The sequence below is a fragment of the Hemiscyllium ocellatum genome, chromosome 10 (genome assembly GCF_020745735.1).
Source record: "Hemiscyllium ocellatum isolate sHemOce1 chromosome 10, sHemOce1.pat.X.cur, whole genome shotgun sequence".
Classification (NCBI taxonomy): Eukaryota; Metazoa; Chordata; class Chondrichthyes; order Orectolobiformes; family Hemiscylliidae; genus Hemiscyllium; species Hemiscyllium ocellatum.
In genome coordinates, this window is record NC_083410.1 from 75,413,416 (window position 1) to 75,440,782 (window position 27,367).

The 27,367-nt window shown below is 40.4% G+C and overlaps 1 protein-coding gene across 7 annotated transcripts in view; it reads right to left on the reverse strand.

Moving 5' to 3' along the window:
- dop1a (DOP1 leucine zipper like protein A) overlaps positions 1-27,367 on the reverse strand; it is a 315,487-nt gene that overhangs the window by 262,172 nt on the left and 25,948 nt on the right. For all 7 annotated transcript variants that reach the window (XM_060831625.1, XM_060831624.1, XM_060831626.1 and 4 more), the window contains 2 exons: positions 12,878-13,059; positions 5,191-5,361 (listed from right to left, as the gene is read on the reverse strand). In XM_060831625.1, the coding sequence (XP_060687608.1) occupies positions 5,191-5,361; positions 12,878-13,059 (353 nt within the window). The remainder of the gene's footprint in view (positions 1-5,190; positions 5,362-12,877; positions 13,060-27,367) is intronic.

A 27,367-nucleotide genomic window follows, 5' to 3' on the forward strand; every position in this document is an offset into this window, starting at 1 on the left:
GACAATTCTGCTTAAAGCTGCTAAAAGCTACATTCCTGAATTAATGATAACATGCTCCAACAAAGATTAGCAGAAAATGCTTTCTTTACAGCATAGAAATAATAGGCTAGATAAGGCATTACTAGCCATCCTAACTGACCTTGCAAGTGCAAGTGGAGAAAGTAGTTTTGGGAGATAAAGGTGCTTGGATGTGTAAGTTCCCAGGAAATATCATTGGACTAAGTTGCTGTCAATCATGTCATTTTGTTAAATTTGATTACTAATTGATTGAATCTGCTCTGTAACCATGGTTGTACTTCTCAAAAAAGATATAAAAACGCCTTTGTCTTAAGCCATGTGTGCAGTTTCTCCTAGGGACACAGAAGTGTTTAACCTCTGTTGCTGGACAATCTGTATCTGGCCATAAAATAAAGTGTGAAATCTTACATAACCAAACCAAATTGCTAGTGTTTATTACAGAGCAAAAAAGCGACAGAGCTGACTGGTTTTGAAATTTTTTTTTGTAAATCTTAATTGGGATTGTTAAAAAAATCAGACCAGTATTGTAGAGTGGGAGGTAAAAGAAAAGTTTAAAGAGAAAGGAATTTTAAATAGTGTTTATAAATGTTCTCTGTTGGACTTTAAAGTAAAAATTAAGAATTTTAACTTTAAAGAGTGAAACCTGGGATAGTTCTTTGCCTCTCATAAGTTAACAGATTGTGGCGTGAAGTGAGCTTCTCTGCATGTCGGGTTTAAATTAGCAGAGGGGTTTACCCAGTGTCGTAACCGAATATAAGAGCACAATATACTGTTGAGGCTATATAAGGCTCTGGTCAGACTGCAGCTGATCTAAACAAGAGGGTGATTTTTTAAAAAAATCACTGTATACTTGCATTTTGGTAGAGATGCTGAGTAAATGGTTTCATCAAATGCACTTCAAGTGGCCAAATTACCAGGTCTTAACAGAAGTTATCTAAGACCATGTTGACTGTGGCAATGTTTAAATTCATGTTAACAGATAGGGAAACTGTTTTACTATAATACATTTGTTGATATCAATGTTGGTTTGCGATCATTTGTAACTCTATGGTTGCAGTTGATACAACACTTTTACTTTCAAGTTAATAATATCAAAACTTTCCCACCATTGGCGGGATGCCTCAATCATGTTTATGGTAGCTGAAGATTTTAGCAATGCCTGGCCCAGCCAGGAAGGTCCATATATAGGTTTCAAAGCTTTGTGGAAAGATCTTATATCTCTGGTATCTCCACACATCAGTATTCTCCTTGACAATTTCAGCCATCAGTTGTTCATTTCACAGAGCATTGAAAATTGGCAGAGCCTGGAACAGGTTACATAATTTTTTAGTCAGGATAGGTTAAAGGTGAACAATGCCTCTTAGATTTATGATTAAGAATTCCCCAGTCAGAGACATGAGACAGCCCCATTAGCTTTTCTGATTGAATCACATTTCATCAACTACAAATCCAGGACATCCATATACTCCCAGCTAACAACCCTGTAATAGTAACCTGAAAAGTCTTATAACATGACCTGCACAAAGCAGCTACTGAAAGTCATCACGAAAGGTAACTTCTTCATATTTACAAATTCCAATGCAAGTATTCAGTGTAACAAAGAACTTGGGCAAGCTGTTCTGGCAGATATATCATCAGCATCTGTAACAATAATGGTTGACTCTTTCTGGAAAACAGTACGGGCCACAAACTCAACACCACCAATTCTGACTGAAGCAGAAAATTAGATTTAAGACCACCTCGAAGCACCAATAGCTGACGCATTGGCAAATTTAGAATTCCTTGTTCAGGATTCTATTATGGTTAATGTGCAGGTTCACTTGGCAGTTAGGAATGCAAATGCAATGTTAGCATTGATTTTGAGAGGTCTGAATACAAGAGTACAATACACTGTATAAGGCTCTAGAATACTGTGAACACTTTTGGGCCCTGTATCTAAGGAAGGATGGCCTCGGAGGGAAACAAGCAGAGGTTAACTATGATCAAATGGCAGAGAAGACTCGATGGGCCAAATGGCCTTAATCTGCTCTTACATTCATGTGCAGTTACGTGATATACTGGCCACACTATATGCTAGAATTATACCCCGTGTTATCTGTTAGACAAACCAAAGGCTGGATTGAATTAATACTTCCTTCAGAATCAAACCATCATCGAGAAAGCAAATTTTATTTATTTTATTTTTATTTTCATTTACAGTGTGGAAACAGGCTCTTCAGCCCAACAAGTCCACACCGACCCTCTGAACAGCAACCCACTCAGACCTATTCCCCTACATTTACCCCTTTACCTAACACTACGGGCAATATAACATGGCCAATTCAATTCTACAAAAAACTATAATTCATAGATTCTTGTCAATTAACAGTAACAATAGTTTTGCACACATTCCACAAGGACTAATGCAGGCTTACTCAAAGCAGCAGTGGGGACAGTTGAAATCTACCTTTGAAGAAATGACTGAAGATTGAAATGAAATCAAAATAATATTGAAAGTGAGAACGGAATACAAAAGCTTCTTCAAAAGAAACATTCTTGCTATATTACATGTCAAGCTTGCTCTAGTGACCGAGCTATAAAAGCTTTCTACAAAAGCCTACTGCACTCTGCAAACTAACCTTGATTCATCCTAACAACTGGTGGACACCACATGAATAAAGGATACAAATCCACAAAGTTATGTGAGATATAGGATCCTTCTGTGGAGCCTTCCAAAAATGTCTTGTGAAATGCATCCATGATTGCTGAGATCAAGGCTAAGTAGATTTCTCCCACACATTCTCTCCATGCCTACTGCAAACCCAGTCTGACAATTATGTCCTTAAGGATCTGGCCAGCTCCATCAGCAGTGATGCAATTAAACTATTTACTGTGACATACAACAGATTAGAATGGCTTTTCCACATCACTTCAGAAGGCAGTTAAGAATCAACCAAATTACTGCTGAAACCAGACCAGAAAATCATTGCAAGTTTCTTCCTTTTATGCGAAATAGGGTTTTTAAAACCATGCAATAGCTTCATGATCATAATTACTAGCACTAGTTTCTTGTATCAGACTTTAGTTCAAATTCAACTGAATTTGAATTCACTTACTTAATTCCCTAGATTATTTGCCCAGGCCTCTTAATTACAATTCTGATGAACATGTACGTACCTAAACAAATGACAGTTTCTATCATCAAGGATGTTTTCAAAACTACGAGTGATTACTGTCTTTTCTAGAATACTAGTCCACTAACATGCTACTGCATAATTAGTGGAAAAAGATAATACAGCAAATGGTGACAGAGAAACATGACAGATACTGAAACTTCTACATTAACACCACCTCCTGCCATCACAGGAAATGTAACACTGCATAATTTTAATACAATGCAAATGAATTTCAGTTTATTCTCCGTACGGGGAGTTCTTCTATAACACGTGCACGCTCTTGGGCAACCCCGCATCATATAAAAATCGCATTTTAGAAACAATGCTTAATCTGTTGGCAATGTAATCACATTACAATCAACACACATTTTAAAAGTTTGCACTGTAGCAATAGTGTCCTCAATTCATCAATCGTGTTATTGCGAATTCACATTGATAAAACGAGCATTATAGCTGAATGACCTATGAGTTCATTCATTCAAAGATGTTACATAAAAAGGAATGATTAAAAAAAAGATTACTCAGTTACTTATGTATGAACATAGTAATTGGTACAATGAACAGAATTCTCCCTAAAAAAAAATCAGTGAATCCTTAGAAGAGTATAAAGAAAGTAGGAGTATACTTAAGAGAGAAATCATAGGGCAAAACGGGGGTATGAGATAGCTTTGGCAAATAGAAATAAAAGAAAAATCCAAAAGGGTTTTTACAAATATATTAAGGACAAAAGGGTAACTAGGGAGAGAATAGGGCCCCTCAAAGATCAGTAAAGCTGCCTTTGTGTGGAGCCACAGAAAATGGGGGAGATACTAAATGAGTATTTTGCATCAATATTTACTGTGGAAAAGGATATGGAAGATATAGACTGTAGAGAAATAGATGGTGACATATTGCAAAATGTTCAGATTACACAGAGGAGGAATTGCTGGATGTCTTGAAACGGTTAAAGGTGGATAAATCCCCAGGACCTGATCAGGTGTACCCTAGAACTCTGGGAAGCTAGAGAAATGATTGCTGGGCCTCTTGCTGAGATATTTGTATCATCCATAGTCACAGGTGAGGTGCCGGAAGACTGGAGGTTAGCAAACGTGGTGCCACTGTTTAAGAAGGGCGGTAAAGACAAGCCAGGGAACTATAGACCGGTGGGCAAGTTGTTGGAGGGAATCCTGAGGGACAGGATGTACACGTATTTGGAAAGGCAGGGCATGGAAAATCATGTCTCACAAACTTGATTGAGTTGTTTGAAGAAGTAACAAAGAAGATTGATGAGGACAGAGCAGTAGATGCAATCTATATGGACTTCAGTAAGGCGTTCGACAAGGTTCCCCATGCGAGACTGATGAGTAAAGTTAGATCTCATGGAATACAGGGAGAACTAGCCATTTGGATACAGAACTGGCTCAAAGGTAGAAGACAGAGGGTGGTGGTGGAGGGTTGTTTTTCAGACTGGAGGCCTGTGACCAGTGGAGTGCCACAAGGATCGATGCTGGGCCCTCTACTTTTTGTCATTTACATCAATGATTTGGATGCGAGCATAAGATGTACATTTAGTAAGTTTGCAGATGACACCAAAATTGGAGGTGTAGTGGACAGCAAAGAGGGTTACCTCAGATTACAACAGGATCTGGACATGAAGTGCCAATGGGCTGAGAAGTGGCAGAAGGAGTTTAATTCAGATAAATGCGAGGTGCTGCATTTTGGGAAAGCAAATCTTAGCAGGACTTATACACTTATTCGGCATAACTTAGAACCATTAAAGATCATACTTGCATTGTTTATTGTGTTATTTTGTATTTATTTCATTTTTAACCAATGAGATATTTAAATTTACTTTATAATTACTATAGAACTTATCTGCTATATATTAAGTCTCAAAACAAATCTCACAAGTGCTAAAATATTTATATAATTTCTCACCAAGTAATCACTTTACACAATTTATTACAAATACCGGATTAGCGCTAACATTCACCCCCAAAGACATTTTCATCATATTTATATTCAATTATCTACTCACCTGTCGTAGTACTCAGAGCCTTCCTCCAGACCAGGCAACACCCCAGTCAACAGTCCTTGCAGTCCTGGTTTCAGAGTCTTACCCAGAGGCAAGAAATAGACTTCATATAAGCTCAACAGCACAGGTTTGACAGACATAGCCGCATTGACAAGAAGAGGGAAAAGGCCAGAGCTGAGGAAAGAATAATTTCCAAACATCCAAAATCAGTTTTCCAATCCCTCTGAAAGGCAGCAATTTCTTTATAAATATATTTTAAAACCACCTTCAGCCTTCCTGTACTTCTGTTAAACAGCTATTTCTCATTAATGAGCATAGGAACTGAAGACCACCAAGTAATTTCAACGTAGGTAGTGTTACAACCAAATCAACATGTTAAATGAAGATCCACATGTTTGTTTCTGTTGGAAGGAATCCACAACTGGAAGATTGATCTAATTCTGCCAATTCTCAATGCAACAGATGTTGTCAAGACAATAGCCCTAACAAGAAAATACACCTCTTCTTTTATTGCAATTGTTTTAACAGTGCGGCTTCAAAGGCTGTGAAGTGTTAACCAGACTGCACAGGATTGAAGTGGTAATTAGCGCAGACTGCATAGTGATAGCAGGAGCCCCTGCCTAATGAAGTAGTTGGATTTCTATTTCTTTTCCTATTTCCAAAGCAACATTATTGCTCCAATTTCATAACCACTCCACAAAAAAAGTGTACACAATGCTTCCAGGCAATGGTCAATCTTCTGTAATATATTGCATTGAGTGGTGGTTTACATGATTTTAGTACAAGTCCGCTGATGGTGGTATCAAATGTCCTTGACTGAAAAGTTTTGTCTTTTACAATCTTTTATCTCCATATACTCTACAGGTCAAGATAGCCATGATAGCTAGACTTGATCATAATTCCCCACAAGCACCAGCATAGAACTTCACTAATAACACCATTAACGAGACAAACCATAGTTTCTGCTCTACTTAAATATTTTAATTAACCTGTTCAGATGCTATGGCACCTCCAAGACAAGTAGAACTTGAACGCAAACCTTCTGACCCAGGCAATGGTGCTCTACCACTCTGTCACAAGAGATTTTACAATTTTAGAACATAGAACAATACAGCACAGAACAGGCCCTTCAGCCCTCGATGTTGCACCAACCTGTGAACTATTCTCAGCTCGTCCACCTACAATATCCCAAAATCATCCACGTGCTAATAACTAATTAGCCAGTAACAGCCTCTTAAAAGGGTTTCTATGCTTGTATAAAATTTTGGGCAGCACAGTGGCTCACAGCACCAGGGACCTGGGTTCAATTCCAACCTCAATCGGCTGTGTGTGGAGTTTACACATTCTGTGTCTGTATGGGTTTCCTCCAGGTACTCTGGCTTCCTCCCACAATCCAAAGATGTGCAGATTAGGTGAATTGTCCATGCTAAATTGCTTATAGTCTTCAGGGATGTGTAGGTTAGGCGCAAGAGTCAGGGGAAAATATAGGGGAATGAGTTTGGGTGGGATAGTCTTCACAGGTTTGGTGTGGACATGTTAGGCCAAAGGGCCTGTTTCCACACTGTAAGCAATCTATGATCTAAACAAATTACCTTTGCTGAAAGAAAGAATGCAATTGCAGAAGCACTAACAAATGTTTATAACCTGTACGGACCGAGGCAGATGCAACTGAAGCTGTCAAAAACGAACTGGATGAAGAAAATAATTGCAAGGCTATAGAAATAAGCCAGTAACTTATTCCTGCAGAGAGGACACAACAAACTGAATAGCATCCTTCTGTACTAAAACTATTCTACAAATAAGCTGTCTCGTGCTGCATGTAACCTGATCTATATGGACTTCAGTCAGGTGTTTGACAAGGGTCCCCACGGGAGACTGGTTAGCAAGGTTAGATCTCATGGAATACAGGGAGTGAGGATCTAAAATCTGGATTTAGGCTGTTGCCAGGAGCAACCATTTAATACATGCCTTTACTAACAACAAAATGGCTTCTTAATGCAAGTAACAAAGTAGCTTCTAGGTGCAAACTGACAACTCTGTTTAAAATGGCTTTTTACCCTGGTAAAAGCTGCATTCCAGAACTAACAGAACCAAAGGTTAAGCAGGCAATGCTTCCGTCACTGTATGGAATTAACGAAGCTAGATAGGACATTACTAACCATCCTAACTGACCTTGTAGATGCAGGTGCAGAGAGATAAAATGTGCAAAACAAAGTTGGTTCCCAGGAAATATCATTGGGCTAACCTGCTACTCAATGTCATTTTATTTTATATAAATGTCGTTTAATTACATTTTATTGGATTTGCTCTGTAATTAAGGCTGTACTATTTCTTATGAACCTTATAAAAATTGTTTTTGTTTTAAGCCATGCGCACAGTTTCTGTTTAACTTCTGTGTCGCTGGACAACCTGAGCCTGGCCATGATAATAAAGTGTGAAATCTTGCAGAACCAGACAGAATTGCTAGTGTTTATTTGGCCAATTGCAGAACCGAGGGACCCCTCCCGTGGGTCAAGATCTTCAGGAGAACTAGCCATTTGGATACAGAACTGGCTCAAAAGGTAGAAGACAGAGGGTGGTGGTGGACAGTTGCTTTTCAGACTGGAGGCCTGTGACCAGTGGAGTGCCACAAGGATCGGTGCTGGGTCCACTACTTTTCATCCTTTATATAAATGATCTGCAGTACTCACTTTCGCCCTGTTCGGTTATGGAGTACATTCAAGACTGAGATTGCTGGATTTTTGCAGATAAAAGGAATGTAAAAGTATGAGGATGAGGTAGTAACAGGGAGCTGAAGTAAAAGGTTAGGCATGATCATAATGAATAGTGCAGTAGACTAAAGGGCCGTACAGTCAATTCCAGCTTTTATTTTTATGTTACTAGGTTGCAGCTGTTTTCTTGATCTCCTAAAGTCACTGACACAGACATGTACACTAGTGTGCTTACATACACGTGTGGAATACCCACACACTCCTATAAACATGCATACAGGCAGATGGCACAGAGACACAATCGCTCACCAAGAAAAGCACAATTTCATGCACGCACAGTCACACACTGTTGCATGATGACAGTCAAAAGTAGGAGTGCTGGATGAATTGCTCTCATTCTCAAATGATTGAACTTCGAAGTATATGCAGTACAGCAGAGATGCCATTTGGTCTGTTATACCTATGACACCTCTTTGAACAAGATATCCAATCAGTCTGAATTTTTTGCCCTTGCATCATGCAGTAATAATTCAGATCATCATGACTTATCATGGCTCAGGACAACTAGAATTTGAAGCCTTCCAAAAAATAAAAATAAACATCAAACCTTTAATCAGTGAGAAACAATATAAATTAATGTAAGGAATTTCAACTGTTTGTAGAAAGGGTTTGTTCTTCTCCCAATATTAAGCCTAAAGCTAGTTGAATGATAGCCCATCTTCTACCAGGCTGTCTGTTGGACTGATACTTAAACTGTTTGATAGTATAAGACTGAGTGTGATGGTGGAGGGTTGCTTTACAGACTAAAGGCCTGTGGCCAGTGGTGTACCACAAGGATTGATTAGATTAGATTACTTAGTGTGGAAACAGGCCCTTTGGCCCAATAAGTCCACACCGACCTGCCAAAGCGCATCCCACCCATACCCTTACATCTACCCCTTCACCTAACACTATGAGCAATTTAGCATGGCCAATTCACCTGACCTGCACATCTTTGGACTGTGGGAGGAAACTGGAGCACCCGGAGGAAATCCACGCAGACACGGGGAGAATATGCAAATTCCAGACAGTCAGTCACCTCTGGCGTTGTGAGGCACCAGTGCTAACCACTGTGCTAACTACTGTGCTACCATGCCGCCCACAAATGGTGCTGGGCCCACTGCTTTTTGCCATTTATATCAATGATTTGGATATGAACACAGGAAGTATAAGTAGTAAGTTTGCAGATGACACCAAAATTGGAGGTGTAGTGGACAGTGAAGGTGGTTACCTCAGAGTTGAATGGGACTTTGATCAGATGGGTCAATGAGCGAAGGATTGGCAGATGGAGTTTAATTTAGATAAATGCGAGGTGGTGCATTTTGGAAAGGACATATACACTTAATGGTAAGGTCCTGGGAAGAGTTGCTGAACAAAGAGGCCTAGAAGTGCAGATTCACAGGTGCTTTAAAGTGCTTTTGCCCACTTAGCATGTCTAAATTACATATTACCCTCTTTTCATTCTCCTCACAGCATACCCTTTCACCTAGCTTTCTCTCATTTTCAAATGTTGAAGTATCAAATTTTATTTTCCACATCAAATATAGTGTAAATAGATAAAGTTTAGTACCTGTCCCTGTAGTAACGTACGAAACACTGCCTGCTATTCAGAAAAAGGCCCATTTACTTCTAATCTTTCTTTCCTGTTGCTAATTAACTTTCTACCCATGTCAATGCACTACCCAATTCCATGCAATTTAGGTTTTCACATTAATCTCTTATGGGACTTTTCCAATTTCAGAAGGATTTTCACAACAAACAATATCCACTGGCTTCCTTTGATCAATTCTACTCATCACATCCATGAAGAATTCCAGTAGATTCATCAAGCAAGATTTCCCTTTTACAAATCCATGCTGTCTGTGTCTGATTCTACCATTTTCTAAGTGCTTGGCTTATAAAATCTTACTGGCCTACAATTTGTTTTCTCTTTATCACTCTTCTTAATAGATGGTGATCTTATTCCACCTATCCTCCAATCTGTTAGGAACTGCTCCAGAGTCCAAAGAAGTTTCAAAAGTGACAACCAATGCATTCACTATTTCTAAAGCCACTTCCTTAACTACTCTGAGATATAGATGACCAGATCCTGGGGATTTGTCAGCCTTCATTCCCATCAACTTCACCTTAATTATTTCTCTACTAATACAGATATTCTTCAGTTCCTCCATCTCATTAAACCCCGTGATCCCTGTCATTTCTATGCATTATTCATGACCTCATTGGTGATGGCAGAAGCAAAGTAGATAGTCAGCCATTTCTTTATTCCCGATCATAAATTTCCTAGTTTCTGACTTTAATCAACCTTCAGTAGCTTTCACCAATCATTATAAACTTCTACATTCAGTTTTGTTTTGTGCTGTAAAAGTTTAGCCTCATACTCTATTTTCCTTTTCTTAATCAATCCCATGGTTCCTCCTTTGCTGACTTTAATTTGCTCCCAAACCTCAAGTGTATCGCTTTTTCATGCCAATTTCTCACTTTTTTAAAAAATAATTACAGTGTGGATACAGGCCCTTCAGGCAATTTAGAATGGCCAGTTCACCTGACCTGCACATCTTTAGACTGTGGGAGGAAACCAGAACACCAGGAGGAAACCCACACAGACACGGGGAGAATGTGCAAACTCCACACAGTCAATCGCCTGAGTTGGGAATTGAACCTGAGTCTCTGGCGCTGTGAGGCAGCAGTGCTAACCACTGTGCCACCGTGCTACTTCTACTCACACAGATTCTACATTGCCCGAGTAGTATCTTTCCACAATATTATATTTATATCCTCTTTATGAGGATATAATCCTCCGCCTTTTCATTTGTTTGTCCTTTCTAAATATTGAATACTCCTACATTGTCAATTCCCATCCCTGGTCAGCCTGCAGCCAAGTCATCATATTCCCAACTACATTTACAGCTACATGATTAATCAATCTACTTTATTTCAAATCCTCTGTGCACCAAGGCACAAAGTCTTCAGGATGGTCTTTTTAAATATCCATCATCCGATTCTCTCAATTTTCTTCAAAACTGTGGCCTTGTTAATTCTCCCCAACCACAGCATCACTCCTAGACCTGGCCAGTTTATATTAGTCCCACTTCTCCCAGAGGCAGTCCCAATGCCGCAGGAATCTGCAACCCTCCCCGAACGATCTCTTTCATTATTTATTAATTCATTGTATCTTGCAATTTTCACTCTGACAAAGCAAGTGGCACTGGTAACAATCCTAAAATCATGACCTTTGAAGTCCTACTTTTCAGCTTGTTTTCTGAATCCCTGTATCTTGCTTTTAGGAATTATCCTTTTTTAACTCATATCATTGGTACCGATGCGCATCATGACCACTGGCCATTCATCCTAGGCCTCCAGGATGTCCTGTAGCAAATCTGAAGCGTCCTCGACCCTGGCATCAGGGAGGCAGCAAATCATCCTAGATTTTCATTTGCAGCCACAGAAATGAATTGAATAACATATGACAATTGCATTTCCATACTTTTTGCTCCACCCTTTTTCAGCGAGCTAACTGGTGCTACAAATTTGGCTGTTGCTTTATCCCCCCCAAGAGGCCATTCGTCTCAACAGTATCTCAACCTGCATGTCTGCTTTTTGGGGAAATAGCCACAGGGGATTCTCACTCTGCCTGTTTTGTTAATGCACTACCCAATTCCAAGGCCCAATTCCCTTTCAGCCTGTGGAGTCTTAGCCTCAGGTCAAATCATATCTGATCTCATCAAAATCAGTGCCTCCACCCCATTAATAACTTTGATTATAGGCCAATTCCTTGTCCTTTTCCATAACAATCTTAAATCTAATTGAGTAACAATTGCTATTGCAATATTACACAAGTTTTACATTCAAATGAATTGCTTTACATGTTGGTTACTGCTGAGAAAAGAGACATGCTGCTAAAGCTTTCCTTCTTGCGCTCATCAGGAAAAACACCGAATGCCAAATTTCAAATGATCTTCACAATGTTTGCATTACAAGTGAAAATGATGCTGATTAAGTTGAAAAGTCGACTCAATTTGACTGAGGCCATCAGCGTATAAAAAGGTTCTCTATCTCACAAACCATCTGCAATATTCTGTATGAATTTCATTGCCAGCGTGCTGTCAGTTATGGCATATAGCTAATTGAATCAAACAAAATGTATCTTAAGTCGTTCTTAATAAGTGAAGTATGGCTCCCAAATAATTTTAAAAAGGGCAAGACTTGAACAAACTCACCCGGAAGTCACTGCTAGCAACAGTAGGTGAGCTATGTTCCAAACTTGACAGATTATCAGAAGCTTTCCACTAACTGAATGATGCCATCAGACCAAAAAAAATTTTCCATTTTACAATAATTTATTCCGTATGAATTTCATTATGTACTGAAGCAATACGCATCTTCAGTTACCCTTAATAGTCACAGTATAAAACATTGTTAACCAGTCCGCTAAATGTCTTCAATATGATTAGTCAATTTTGCAACACTTTCTGAACAAGTTTAAGTATGGTATTAAGTACACTAACAACCGATAAAAATTATTAATCAAGTTTAACCATGGCTCACTTACAATTACTGGAACTGACATAATTAGAGATGCAGAGTACCACTCTCTGCAAACAGGTTTAAACCTCGTATATATTTTTAATTATCCAAGAATTTGGGAAGCCTCTAAGTTCTATTGATTTCTCAGTGATAACATATTCGTCAATCAAAACTGATTTGCCAACTGATGAAAATCCTTTTATTGAGTTGCATAAATTGTTATTATTGGAAACCTAGCATTCCTTCATTTATCCTAATAAGTGAAAATTGAAACGTTTCATCAATATATCGCTTTTTTCTATAATATTCATTTGGGTTATTTGTGATTCACAGCCCATAACTGCGCAAAGTTCTCCACATTTCAAGAATGCAATTCTTATTGTTTTTCTGAAAAGAACTAATATATAGCCCACCTGTATAAGAAAAGATCCTTGGCCAGTCTTTTAGAGCCAATGATTTTAAAGATGATCTCATAGGTTTCTAGTGCTTTTCGATGGACACCACTGGGCAGTGCTGGGTGAAGACACTGGGCCAACCGCTTGCCAATAGTTAGCTTCTTTGGGACCACCTGGTACTTTGCATTGTTCTGTAAAACCTGTCAAATATATTAACATTGATAACCAGTTACAGAATATTCTATATGGAGAGTACAAGACGGGCTAGAAGTCAAATGTGCAGGACTGAATTAACTATGGTTTCCTGTTACAAAACACTTTTCAAAATTTCCAATGATTCATAAGTCATGAGTTACACATATCACTAAAGCAAAAATATGTACTTAATCTGAACTAACATTAGCAATGACAATGCAAAAATAACAGGGAGCATCTATCCTAAGATTAAAAATATCTGGACAAAATCAACTTGCCACAAGAGAATTTAAAAGTGAACGTATACTCTATACACCTTATTAGGCTTAAAAAGGCTTTTTTTTAAAAAAGGTGCAATATGATCTTTGTGTACCAATCTTAAAGCAAGACCTAACATATCCAACTTAATGTTTCTTAGATCATAAAACATAGGAGTTGAGCAATCAGCTCATCAACTTTACTCCCATAGTCAGTGAGGTCATGGTGTGATCTGATAATCCTCAACTCTACCTTCCTGTCTTTTTGACACAATCCTGATTCCCTTACTGATTAAAAAATGTCTATCGCAACCCTGAATATGCTTAATTATCCAGTCTTGACAGCACTCCATGATAATGAATTTCACATGTTAACTATCTTCTCAGATTAGAAATTGTTGTGGTTCTGTTCGTCAAGCTGGGAATTTATGTTGCAGACGTTTTGTCCCCTGTCTAGGTGACATCCTCAGTGCTTGTGTGCCTCCTGTGAAGCGCTTTTGTGGGCGGCACGGTGGCACAGCGGTTAGCACTGCTGCCTGAGACCCGGGTTCAATTCCCAACTCAGGCGACTGACTGTGTGGAGTTTGCACATTCTCCCCGTGTCTGCGTGGGTTTCCTCCGGGTGCTCCGGTTTCCTCCCACAGTCCAAAGATGTGCAGGTCAGGTGAATTGGCCATGCTAAATTGCCCCTAGTGTTAGGTAAGGGGTAAATGTAGGGGTATGGGTGGGTTGCGCTTCGGCGGGTCAGTGTGGACTTGTTGGGCCGAAGGGCCTGTTTCCACTCTGTCCTATGTAGTGTTTTGTGCAGTCCTTGCATGGGATTTTGTACACTACATTGGTTTTGCTCATGCTGGGTATTTACCAATACCCATGCAAGGACTGCACAAAACACTACATAGGACAAATAGGAAGACAGCTAATGATCTGCATCCATGAACACCAACTAGCCACGAAACAACACGACCAGCTATCCTTAGTAGCCACACACGCAGATGACAAGCAAAATGAATTCGACTGGGACAACACTACTATTATAGGACAAGCTAAACAGAACAGCCCGGGAATTCCTAGAGGCATGGCACTCATCCACAGATTCAATCAATAAGCACATCGACTTGGACCCAATATACTGACCACTGCAGCGGACAACTGGAACTGACAAGTGGAAGCGGCAGATTCAAACCACTACAAATGCCAGAGGAAAGATCACAGAGGCGCTTCACAGGAGGCTTCCAAGCACTGAGGATGTCACCTAGACAGGGGACAAACGTCTGCAACACAAATTCCCAGCTCAACGAACAGAACCACAACAATGAGCACCTGAGCTACAAATCTTCTCACAAACTTTGAAGAGAAGAAATTCCATCTCATCAGTGAATGTGCAAGAGAGAACTTAAAAAGGGACATTGGGGCCACTAAAGAGGAATCTGAAAAGATATTGGAAAGTAAACCAAAGGAAAATCTAATGCTTTACAGGTGCATTAAGAGCAAAAGGATAATAAGTCAAAGAGGCCCATTAAAGACCACGTGGTAATTTGCAAGTGGAACCAGAGGAACACTTTGGGTCAGCATCATTACTGAAAGGGATGACTCAGAGTATAAAAATTGGCAAGTCATGTTACAGCTGTGCAAAACTGTTGTTAGACTATGTTTGTAATATCATGTGCAGTTTTGGTCACCACACCAAAAGAATGATGTATCGCGGTACCTATGACAACAAAAACATCAAATCAAATGGTTTACCAGGATGTTGCCTGGTTTGGAGCATATATAGCTATAAGGAGGGATTCAACAAAGTTGATTTCTTTTCATTTGAATGTCGAAGGAGGGGGAACAACCTAGAAGTAGTTTACAAAATAGATGAAATGTATAATCAAAGTATTCTTTCAAGATAGAAATATCAATTACTAGTATACATGGGTTGAAGATAAAAGAGAGTAAGTTTAAAGGAGATGTGAAAAGCATTTATTTTTTAAGGCACAGTGGGTGATTAGTGCCTGGAATGGTCTGTCAGAGGTGGTGGCAGAGTCGGGTACAATAGCAACATTTAAGAGGCATACTGACAAATAGATGAACATGCAAAGAACTGAGGTATGCAGACCACTTTTAAGCAAAAGGCTTCTAGTTTAGAAGTGCATCATGTGTCAGCTCAGTATTGGTGGGCCATTCTTGTGCTGTACTGTTCCTTATACTCTGTCTGTGATACAATTGAATAAATTATCATAGATATAGAGGAGGTTCATTCCTGCCATTGACCAACTAGATCATACCTACCCCCTGTGTTCACCTATCACTACATCACCATTCCATGCTCTGCACCCCCCTTTCTGCAGCACCCATCTAACTTCACCTCCATTCCGGAAGAAGAGCTATACCCAAAACGTTGAATTCTCCACCTACTGATGCAGCTTGGCTTGCTGTGTTCTTCCAGCCTCTTGCTTGTCTGCTTTGGATTCCAGCATCTGCAGTTTTTTTTTTGTCTTTGAATGTCTGACAAGCTTTAAAGTCGACAATCCTCAAGGCCCAGATGAAATGTATTCCAGATCTTGAGTCAGGCATGCAGGAAAAAGCATAGGCGCTTACAAAAATTTTCAATTCCTCCCTGGCCACAGAAAAGGTGCCAAATCAGTGGAGGACAGCCAATGCGATATTATTATTCAAGAATGAAGCAAAAGGATAAACTAGGAAATATTAACATGTTTAGTCTAACCTTGATGGTAGGGAAACTTTTGGAAGCAATTCTAAGAGACAGAATCAATCTGCATTTGAAAGAGGCAGGAATTAATCAAGAACAGTCAGCATGCTTTTGTTAAAGGTAGGTCACACTTGAGCAACTTGATTGAATTTTCCGAAGAAGTGACTAGTTGTGTACATGAAGACATTGCTTTTGATGTAGTCTACTCGGATGTCAGAAGACTTTGAATCAGGTTCCACATCAGAGTCTGATAGCGAAGATAAGAATCCATGGGATCCAAGGGAATTTGGCACACAGGATCAACAGTAGCAGGATCCTGGTTGGTAGCAGGAAACAGAGGGTGATAGTCGAGAGGTGTTATTCTGACTGCAAGTCCAGGGACAGTGGCGTCCCACAATGGTCAGTGTTGGGGCCCTTGTTGGCACTTTATATGAATGATTTAGACTTAAATGTAGGAGCGTTGATCAGTAAGGTCGCAAACGTACAAAAATTGGCGAGTGGCAAATAGTGAGGTGGTTAGCTTGGAGATAGGAAGACAGAGCCAGGCTGGTCAGATGGGCTGATCAATGGCAAATGGAATTTAATCCAGATAAATGTGAGGTATTGCACTTGGGCAGGACAAACAAAGGCAAGGGAATACATGATGAATGATAGGACTCAATAAACTTCAAGGATCAGAGGGTCCTTGGTGTGCACATACTTGGTGCACACCAGTCCCATAAAGTAAAGTTAGAAAGGTAGATAAAGTGGTCAAAAAGGCATATGGAATATTCACCTTTATTAGCCAAGGCACAGAGTTTAAGAGTGGAAGGTTATGCATTTGTTATGCCACAGCTAAGGCATTATGTGATAGCGCTGGACAGAGTGCCGAGGAGATTTACCAGGATGCTGCCTGAGCTGAAAAGTTTCCATTACGAAGAGAGATTAAACAGGCTAGGATTATTTTACTTAGAGCAGAGGTGATTAAGAGGGGACAGGATTGACAAGTTTAAAATTATGAGGGACAAAGATAGGGTAGACAGGAAGAAACTTTTCCCTTTAATGTACAGATCAAAGTCCAGGGGTGTAGATTTAAGGGGAAGAAGGTTTAGAACAGAAGTGACAAAAATCTTGTTCACCCAAAGTGGTGTAAATCTGAATCTCACTGTCTGGAAGGGAAGGCAGAAACCTCATCATAACATTAAAGTATTTAGATGTGCACTTGCAATGCCAAGGCATAGAAGGCAATGAGCCCAGTGCTAGAAAATGAGAGCAGAATAGTCATGTGGTTGTTTTGGATATGATGTGCCAAAAGAACCTTTGTCTGTACTGTAGATCTCTGTAAAAAGGCCTAACAGGTAAGGCAGATGAACTTAGGCCATGGTTAGGAAGATGGAACTGGGATGTCATTGCTATTAAAGAAATGCAGCTCAGGGATGGGATGGACTGGCAGCTTAATGTTCCAGGCTATAGATGCTATTGGATTGGTTGAAAGGGGGTCAAGAGAGAAGGCGGAGTGGCATTTTTGGTTAAGAATGACATTAAGGCTGTACTTAGGAAGATAATCTTGAGGGAGCATCTAATGAAGTTATGGGGAACTGAGAAGTTAAAAAAAATCACTTTATTGCGGTAATCCTATAGACTCCACCCAAAAAAAAACTTACCTCAGCAACTTCTTTTTTTGCAGCAGCAGTGGGAGCAGTGAAAGTGAGGGCTGTGGGGCTGCTGGGAAGGTACATCAGTAACTTCAAAGTTTGAGAGAAGATTTGTAGCTCGGGTGCTCATTGTTGTGGTTCTGTTCGCCGAGCTGGGAATTTGTGTTGCAGACGTTTTGTCCCCTGTCTAGGTGACCACTTCAGTGCTTGGGAGCCTCCTGCGAAGCACTTCTGTGATATTTCCTCCAGCATTTATAGTGGTTTGTCTCTGCTGCTTCCAGTTGTCAGTTCCCGAACCGAGGAGTGCGAGAAGCCAGAAGTCGGAGTGCACATTGACACCAATGACATAGCCAGGAAAAGGATCTAAAAAGTGATTTCAGAGAGTTGGGTTGGAAGCTAAAAAATGGGATGAGCAGGTGGGGGCGGGGGTTCACACAGTGTGCTGCTGCCTAGTCTCCTGAAGGGGGAGTAGACTTCACAGAAAACTCCAAGCCCCAGAGGAAATCACTTAACCGAACATTCAATTATCGAACAGAAAATAGTGCCCGCCCATCTCATTCAGATAATCGAGGCTCCTCTGTAATTGGAAGAGGGGAAATTACACCGCTATTAAGACAGGAGCTGTGGAGTATTAATTGGGAACAATTGTTTTACAGGAAATGCACAATAGAAATTCCCGACTCAGGCGACTGACTGTGTGGAGTTTGCATGTTCTCCCCGTGTCTACGTGGGTTTCCTCCGGATGCTCCGGTTTCCTCCCACAGTCCAAAGATGTGCGGGTCAGGTGAATTGGCCAAGCTAAATTGCCCGTAGTGTTAGGTAAGGGGTAAATGTAGGGGTATGGGTGGGTTGCGCTTCGGCGGGTCGGTGTGGACTTGTTGGGCCGAAGGGCCTGTTTCCACACTGTAAGTCTAATCTAATCTAATAAATATGGAGGCTGTTTAAGGAGCACTTGTTGCGAGTGTTGGATAAGTTTGTCACACTGAGACAGGCAAGGAATCGTAAGATGAAGGAGCCTTGGATGATAAGAGGAGAGGAGCTTCTCGTCAAAAGGTAAAAGGAAGCAAGGATGTGGCATAGCTTTAGAGGATTACAGCTTAGCTAGGAAAGAACTCAAAAATGAACTGAAGGGGCACGAGAAAACCTTGGCAGGAAGAATAGGGAAAACCCAAAGGCATTCTACGTTTAGGTGAGGAATAAGGGAATGATCAGAGAATGCGTGGGGCAGTTCAGGGAACTGGTACCTGAAGTCTGAAGTAGTAGAGGAGGCCCTAAATGAGTTTTTTGTTTCAGTATTCACTAGAGAGGGGAATCTAGTTGATAGTGAAAACATGGTGGAGCAGGTTAATAGGCTTGAACAAATTGATATTAAGAAAGAGGATGTGTCAGAAATTCTAGGAAGCATCAAGATAGGCAAGTCCCCAGAGCCATACCAGATATATCCAAGGTTACTACAGAAAATGAGGAATGAGATTGCTGAGCCTCTGGTAATGATCTTTGGATCCTCACTCTCGACGGGAGTAGCACCGGATGATTGCAGGGAGGTGAATGTTGTTCCTCTGTTCAAGAAAAGGAATAGAAATATCCCTGGGAATTACAGACCAGTCAGTTTTACATCTATGGTAAGCAGGGTACTGGAAAGGATTCTGAGAGATAGGATTTATGACTATTTGGAAAAATAGTTTGATTAAAGATGCCTCACAAACCTTATTGGGTTGAGGATGTGACAAGATAAGTTGACGAATGACAAGCAGTGGACGTGGTGTACTTGGATTTCAGTAAGGCATTTGATAAGGTTTCCCATGGTAGGTTCATTCAGTAAGTTAGGAGGTATGGGTTATAGGGAAACTTGCTGTCTGGATACAGAATTGACTGGCCAAAAGACGACAGCAAATGGTAGTAGATGTAGGGTATTTCACCTGAAGGTTAGTGACCAGTGGTGTCCCACAGGGATCTGTTCTAGTGCCTCTGCTCTTTGTAGCTTTTATAAGTGACTTGGATGAAGAAGTGGAAGGGTGGGTTAGTAAGTTTGCGATGACACACAGGTCAATGGTGTTGCAGACAGTGTCAAGGGCTGCTGCAGGCTACAAGAAATTGACAGTATACAGAGCTGAGCTGAGAAATGACAGGTGTGACAAAGAGAACTGATGAAAGCAGAGTGATAGACATTGTCTACATGTATTTTAGTAAGGTGTTCATCAAGGTCCCCCATAGTAGACTGATTAGTAAGTTTCAATCACAGGAAATCTAAGGGAGCTGGCAAATTAGATATGAAATTGACTTGAAGGAAGACAACAGAGTGGTGGTAGATGGTTATTTTTCAGACCGGAGGCCTGTGATCGGTGACATGCCACAAGAATCGGCACCAGGTCCAATACTTTTCATCATTTATATCAATGATGTGGATGTGAACATAGGAGGTATGGTTAGTAAGTTTGCAGATGACATCAAAATTGTGGGTATAGTTGACAGTGAAGGTTATCTCAGAACACAACACTGTACTTCCTCTGGCAGCTCGTCCCATAGACACACAGTCCTCTGTGTGAAAAAGTTACCACCCAGGTCCTTTTTAAAGTCAATCGCTCCTCTCACCTTAAACCTGTGGCCTCCAGTTCTGGATTCTCTGGCTGAGGAAAAAGACTTTGGTTATTCAGCCTATTCACGACTCAGGCTCCAGGGAAATAACTCCAGCTTATTCGATGTCTCCCTCTCGCTCAAACCCTCTAGTCCCTGCAGCATCCTTGTAAATCTTTTCTGCACCCTTTCAAGATTAACAAAATTCTTCTTCTAGAAGGTAGAAAGAATGCTGGTCCAGGCCTGGTTTACCTTACCAAAATTCAGCATCTCACATTTATCTAAACTCTATCTGCCATTCCTCAGGCCATTGGCCCAACTGATCAAAGTCTCATTGTACTCTGAGATAATCCTCTCACTCGAAAACTGTGTAGTGCTGGAAAAGCACAGCAAGTCAGGCAGCATCTGAGGAACAGGACAATTGATGTTTTGGGCATAAACCCTACATCAGGAATCTTCTCACTGTCCAATATACCATTGATTTTGGTGTCACCTACAAACTTACTAACCATACCTTCTGTATTCACATCCAATACATTAATAAAAGTAACAGAAAGCAGTGGATCCAGCACTGATCCCCTAGGTCCCATGCAATCTAACCAGTCGACTATGCGTCCTAGGCCCAAACATCTTTAGCTGCTTCATCAATGACCTTTCCTCATCATAAGGTCAGAAGTGGGTAGGTTTGCTGATGATTGCACAACATTCAGCATCATTTGCAACTCCTCAGACACAGAAGCAATCCGTGTCCAAATACAACAAGATCAGGTCAATATCCAGGCCAGGGCTGACAAGTAGCAAGTAACATTCGGCCATTCAAATGCCGGGCTATGACCATCACCAACTCCCCTTGACCATCACTGAATCCCCCATTATCAACATCTTGTGTGTTCTCATTGATCAGAAACTCAACTCAACTGGGCTCATTACACAAGTGCAGTGACTACAACAGCAGGTCAGAGGCTAGGAATACTGCAGCGAGTAACTGATCTACTCACTCCTGAAAGCCTGTCCACAAACTACAAGGCACAAATCAGAAGTGTGATGGAATACTTGCCACTTGCCTGGATGAGTATAGCTCAAACAACACAAAAAAAAGCTTGACACCATTCAGGACAAACTTGATTGGCACAACACCCACGAAAATCCACTCCTTTCACCACCAAAGCTCAGTAGCAGTAGTGTGCACTACATACAAGGTACATTGCAAAAATCCACCAAAATGTTTTAGATAGCACTTTCAAACCCACAACTACTTCAATCTAGAAGGACAAGGGCAGCAAATATATTCCTCTGCAAGCCACCTATCCTGATTTGGGAACATATTACCATTCCTTCCCTGTTGCTGGGTCAAAATTCTAGAATTCCCTCTTAACAGAACTGTGAGTTAACCCATACTGCAGCAGTTCAAGAAGGCAGCACTCAAGGCCAACTAGGGATGGGAAATAAAGGCTGGCCAGCCAGCAAATTGACCAAATAAATAAACCTTGTTGAACACTTTACTGTGGTCTTCATAGACAATGTCTAACACTCCATCTTCAACAGTCTTCTTTGTCACCTCTTCAAAAACCTTAATCAAGTTAAAAATCACACAACACCAGGTTATAGTCCAACAGGTTTAATTGGAAGCACACTAGCTTTCTGAGCGACGCTCCTTCATCAGGTGATAGTGGAGGGCTCGATCGTAACACAGAATTTATAGCAAAAATTTGCAGTGTGATGTAACCGAAATTATACATTGAAAAATTGATTGTTAAGCCTTTCATCTGTTAGAATACAGGGATAGTTTCATTTCTTTCATGTGTAAATCACAAAACTTTTTTTTTTAAAAGTTGCATTCTCGGGTTAGCTGTTAACAACGGTGATAGCTAGACAATATGTTGAAGGTGTTAGCACCCTGTGTTCTCTGTCTATGATCTGATGTTTAGATTGATTCTAATCTAAAAAGTGAGATAACGGAGTTTTACATAAATTCACGCAGTTTTTTAGCTCAGAGTTCGACATGAATGTATGCAGTTTTTGAGCAAAGTGCAGTGTAACTCTGCAAGTACAAATTCAGAGCTGAAAATGCATTGCTGGAAAAGTGCAGCAGGTCAGGCAGCATCCAAGGAGCAGGAGAGTCGACGTTTCATGCATGAGCCCTTCTTCAGGAAGTACAAATTCACCCCACAAAATATGTGTGCGCATGTGGGTCTTTGTCTGTCTGGGGTGGGGGTTGAGTGTGAGAGAAAGTGTGTGTGTGTGTGTGTGTGTGTGTGTGTGTGTGTGCGTGCGTGTGCGCGCGCGCGCACAGTGAGTGCAGTGTCTTAAGTCTGTGAGGGGGTGCATGTGAGAGTGTGGGAGTATCTCTGTGCGTGTCTGTGTGTATCTGTGTCCATGTGTTGCTTTAAGTTCGGTGACTAGTGGTGTCCCACAGGGATCTGTTCTAGGGCCTCTGCTCTTTGTAGCTTTTATAAGTGACTTGGATGAAGAAGTGGAAGGGTGGATTAGTAAGTTTGCGATGACACACAGGTCAATGGTGTTGTAGACAGTGTCAAGGGCTGCTGCAGGCTACAAGACATTGACAGTATGCAGAGAGTGTCCGAGTGTGTGTCCGAGTGTGTGTCCGAGTGTGTGTGTGTAGTGCAATTTGGACTATAACCTGGTGTTGTGTGATTTTTAACTTTGTACACCCCAGTCCAACACTAGCATCTCCAAATCATGACTTACTCAAGTCAGACAGACATGATTTCCCCACACACAAAGCCACACTGACTATCCCTAATCAGTCCTTGCTTTTCCAGATGCATTCAAATCTTGTCCGCTAAATTCCCCTCCAACAACCTATCCACCAGTGACATCAGACTCTTGTGACATCAATCTTTTCCTTACAGACTTTTTAAATAATGGTACTACTTTAGCTAACCTCCAATCTTCCAGCACCTCATCAATCGATGATACAAATATTTCAGCAAGGGGCCCAGCAATCTCTCCCCTAGCTTTCCACAAAGTCCTGGGAAACACCTGATCAGGTCCCAAGAATTTATCCACCTTTAAAGTGTTTCAAGAACTTTGGCATCTCCTCTTCTGTAATATGAAATCTTTTCAAACCATCAAATTTATTTCCCCAAATTCCCTAGTTTCCATATCCTTCTCCATAGTAAATGCTAATGCAAAATATTTGTTTAGAATTGCATCCACCTCTTGTGGTTCCATGTTGATTTTTAACAGATCCTCTTCTCTTCAGAGTTACACTTTTGCCCTTAATGTATTTGATGAATCACTGGGTTCTTCTTAACTCTATTTGCCAGAGCTATCTCATCCTCTTTTCTTTGCCCTCCTGATTTTCTTCTTAATCCCTTATACTCAGGGGATTCATGCAAACCCAGCCATCTATACCTGATGTAGGCCTCCTCTTTTACCTTGACCAGAGCTCAATTTTTCTGGTTACCCAGCACTCCCTTAACCTACTAGCTTCATCGTTCACACTAACAGGAACATACTGTCTCTGAACTCTTGTTATCTCTTTCTTAAAGCCCTCCCAATTCCTAACCATGCCTGTTCCTGGGAATAGCCTTTGCCAGTCAACGTTTGAAAATTCCTGTCTAATACCTTCAAAAGTAACCTTACTCCCACTTAGAACTTTAACTTTTAGATCAAGACTATCCTTTTCATTAATTATTTTAAGACTAATCGAATAATGATCACTTCCCCAAAGTCCTCCCCCACTGACATCTCAGTCACTTGCCCTGCCTCTTTTCCCAACAGAAGGTCAAGTATTGCTCCTTCTCTAGTAGGTACATCCACGTATTGAATAAGAAAATTTTTTGTATACACTTAAATTTCTCCATATCCAAGACCTTAATAAGTTTCTAGTCCCAATCTAAGTTAAAATCCCCCATCATTACAACCCTATTTTTGTTACAGATATCTGATATCTCCTTACATATTTGCTTATCAATTTCCCACTGACTATTGGGATGTGTATAATATAATCCCAACGAGGCGATCACCCTTTCTTATTTTTCAGTTATATCCATATAACTTCACTTAATGATCTCCCAGGAATATCCTAAATACAGCCATAAGGTTCTCCCTAATCAAAAACACCACTTCCCCTCCTCTCCTGCCTCCCTTTCTATCCTTCCTATAGCATCTCACCCTGGAACATCAAGCTGCCAGTCCTATCCATCCCTGAGCCAAGATAACTAAGATATCCCTGTCCCAAGTTCTCAGCCATTCCCCAAGTTCAGGCCTTTTACACTGAAGTAAATGCAGCTTAACATTCTTACCTCATTCTCTGCCAAGCTCTTGTCTGCCTTGACTCTGAGAATTGCTCCCCTTATCTACTGTATCAGCTTCAGCCTCCTCTTTTGCATTATCGCTTTGGATCCCCCAACATTCCCCCACCCCCTTACTCATTTAAAGCCTCCTGAGAAGCATTATGTTGTTAAACTTTAAAAGGTTCTGAAAAGATTTACAAGGATGTTGCTGAGATTGGATGGTTTCAAGATAGGGAGATGGAATAGGTTGGATAGGTTTTTTTTAACCTGGAGGGTTGATGTAAACCTTATTGATGTTTACCAAATCATGATAGGCATTGATAGGATAAAGACACCAAGTATTTTTCCCAGGATAGCAGCCAGAATAAATTTAAGGTGAGAGGGGAAAGATGTAAAAGGGACCCGAGGTGCAAGTGCTTCGTGCAGAGAATGGTCTCTGTATGGAACAAGCTACCAGAGGTAGTGCCTCAGGCAGGTACAATTACAACATTTAAAAGCACCTGGGTGGGTACATGAATAGAAAGCATTTATGGGTCAAATAGGAGTGGATCAGCTTAGAATATCTGGTCGGCGTGAATGACATAGCCCAACCATTAGGTTTCTGTGCTGTACAACTCCGTGACTCTGTTACTGCATGTCTCTGTGCTAAATGTGTGACCCCTTATTTTAAGATTATGCTGTTCCTAGATTCTCCACATAAGGGGAAATAATCTTTAACTTGACAAGACCCTGGAGAATTGCATGTGTTTCAATAAGGTTCATTCTTCTAAATATCAATGAATATAGGCCCAGCCTACTTAACATCTCCTTGTAAGACAGTCCATTTGTAACTGGGATCAGCCCACTGAAAGTGGTCTGGAATGCCTCCGAACCCAGCATATCTTTCCTTAGATGAGGAGCCCTAACATCTACTTTTATACACCATCACTTTGAAATAAAGGTCAACATTCCATTTGCATTCTCTATTACTTGCTGAACTTGGATGCTAGTGTTTTGTTGATTTATGAACAAGGACTCCAAAGTTCTTCTATTTTAAGTCTTTCTGTAATATTTCTCCATTTAAGTAATATTCAGCTCCTCTATTCCTCCTACTAAATGTGCACAAATTCATATTTTTCAACTTTATATTCCATCTGCCATGATTTTACTCACTTGTTTAACCTGCCTATATCTGAAGACTCTTTGTGATCCTCACCACCTGCCTTTCCACCTATTTTTAGGTACGAGCATAAAAAAAGTTTAATTCAAGTATGCTATAATCTTTTATTATTCTTAGCAAACAAAATACTTTAGTGTCCTGGAATCCTTTCCAGGAATCCAACTTTTTGTTTAAATGCATGAAAACTACTAGTGCTAATCCTTTTTTTCAATTTCAACAGCCATATTCAAAACAAAATAAGTAGGTTCAAAATGCCAAAAACAGAATTAAACTAAAAGGTATTCCCAGCAAAATCATTTAATTGTATGCAATGTGCAGCATCAAAATCAGATCAAAGAAACAAGGCAGGGAACTGGACATTAGCCAGAGTGGGAAACAAACTTCTTTATTTGATCAAACCTGGTTTTGAAACTCAGGAATTCTCACGCAAGTTAGAAACTGCATAGGTCTATAGTACATAATTGTCCACAATGTAATATTAATTAACTTCTATCAGGAATACCAATAGGTCTGACTGTGCATATAATGCACAGCAACCCTAGGTCTTGGCCTAGGCCTAGCATGCATTGGAGAATCGTAGAACGATTAGATTAGATTCCCTATAGTGTGGAAACAGGACCTTCGGCCCAACAAGTCCACACTGACCCTCTGAAGAGTAACCCATCCAGACCCACCTCCCCACATTTACCCCAACTAATGCATCTAATACTATTTAGCAGTTCACCTGACTTGCACATCTTTTTTGGACTGTGGGAGGAAACCGGAGCACCTAGAGGAAATCCACGCAGACACAGGGAGAATGTGCAAACTTCACACAGACAAACAATCGCCAGAGGCTGGAATCAAACCAAGGTTCCTGGCGCTGTGAGGCAGCAGTGCTAACTACTGAGCCACCATGCCATCCCAAAAACACTTTAAATTTAACTTTTGTATAAACGTACACAAAAGAAGCTTTCCCATTCACTTATACTTACTGCCTCTACCCTAAATGAGCAATAAAAACAGCTATTATATCATTGTTCTGAAATAGTTTTGAAAAGTTTAAAGCACATTTCTTAGCAAGCTGAGTATTTGGGAATGAACTTCAAACTTGTATGAAAAGGGAAAGACAATCTCTTGTAATTTTACTTAGGGAGTTGGAGTACAGTCAATGAAGATCAGCTATGTAAGACAGGAAGTGGTAGGCTGAAGAGTTGCTGTTCCCTTTCCTATTAAACACTGCATACTACCCCCAGAGTTTGTACCATGCCATGAAAATGACTCTTTTTTTAGTTTTTGCTTTAAAAATGTTCAGATATTAATATTAGACAACGTAATGAACAATAAGCATCGTTGTATCAAAGTTTCTACCGAGATCAATAAGTACAGAATGCCAAAGGTCACTCTTTATGGAACAGCTTTGCTCCTTAAAAAAATCGTCAGTACATAATGAGCTAACTGCCTATCGAACCGGAGAGCACATATCATCTGAAAGGGGCTGTCTATATGAAATCTCTCAGATGGCATCATCTATCAATAGTACCTTTTCTAGTAAAAGTAGTAAAAAGAAAGACGACAACCCTGGGAGATGACAGCAGAATCAGAAGGATGGAAAGAAGCAACAGATTCCAAAGACCAGAAGGAAGACAGCATAACAGACTGTATGGACTCAGATTAAGCTGATATAAATGTTTAATAATTGTTATTGGAGCAGCATATTATAGAGTTGGGGTCAGATAGTGATTAGTTAATA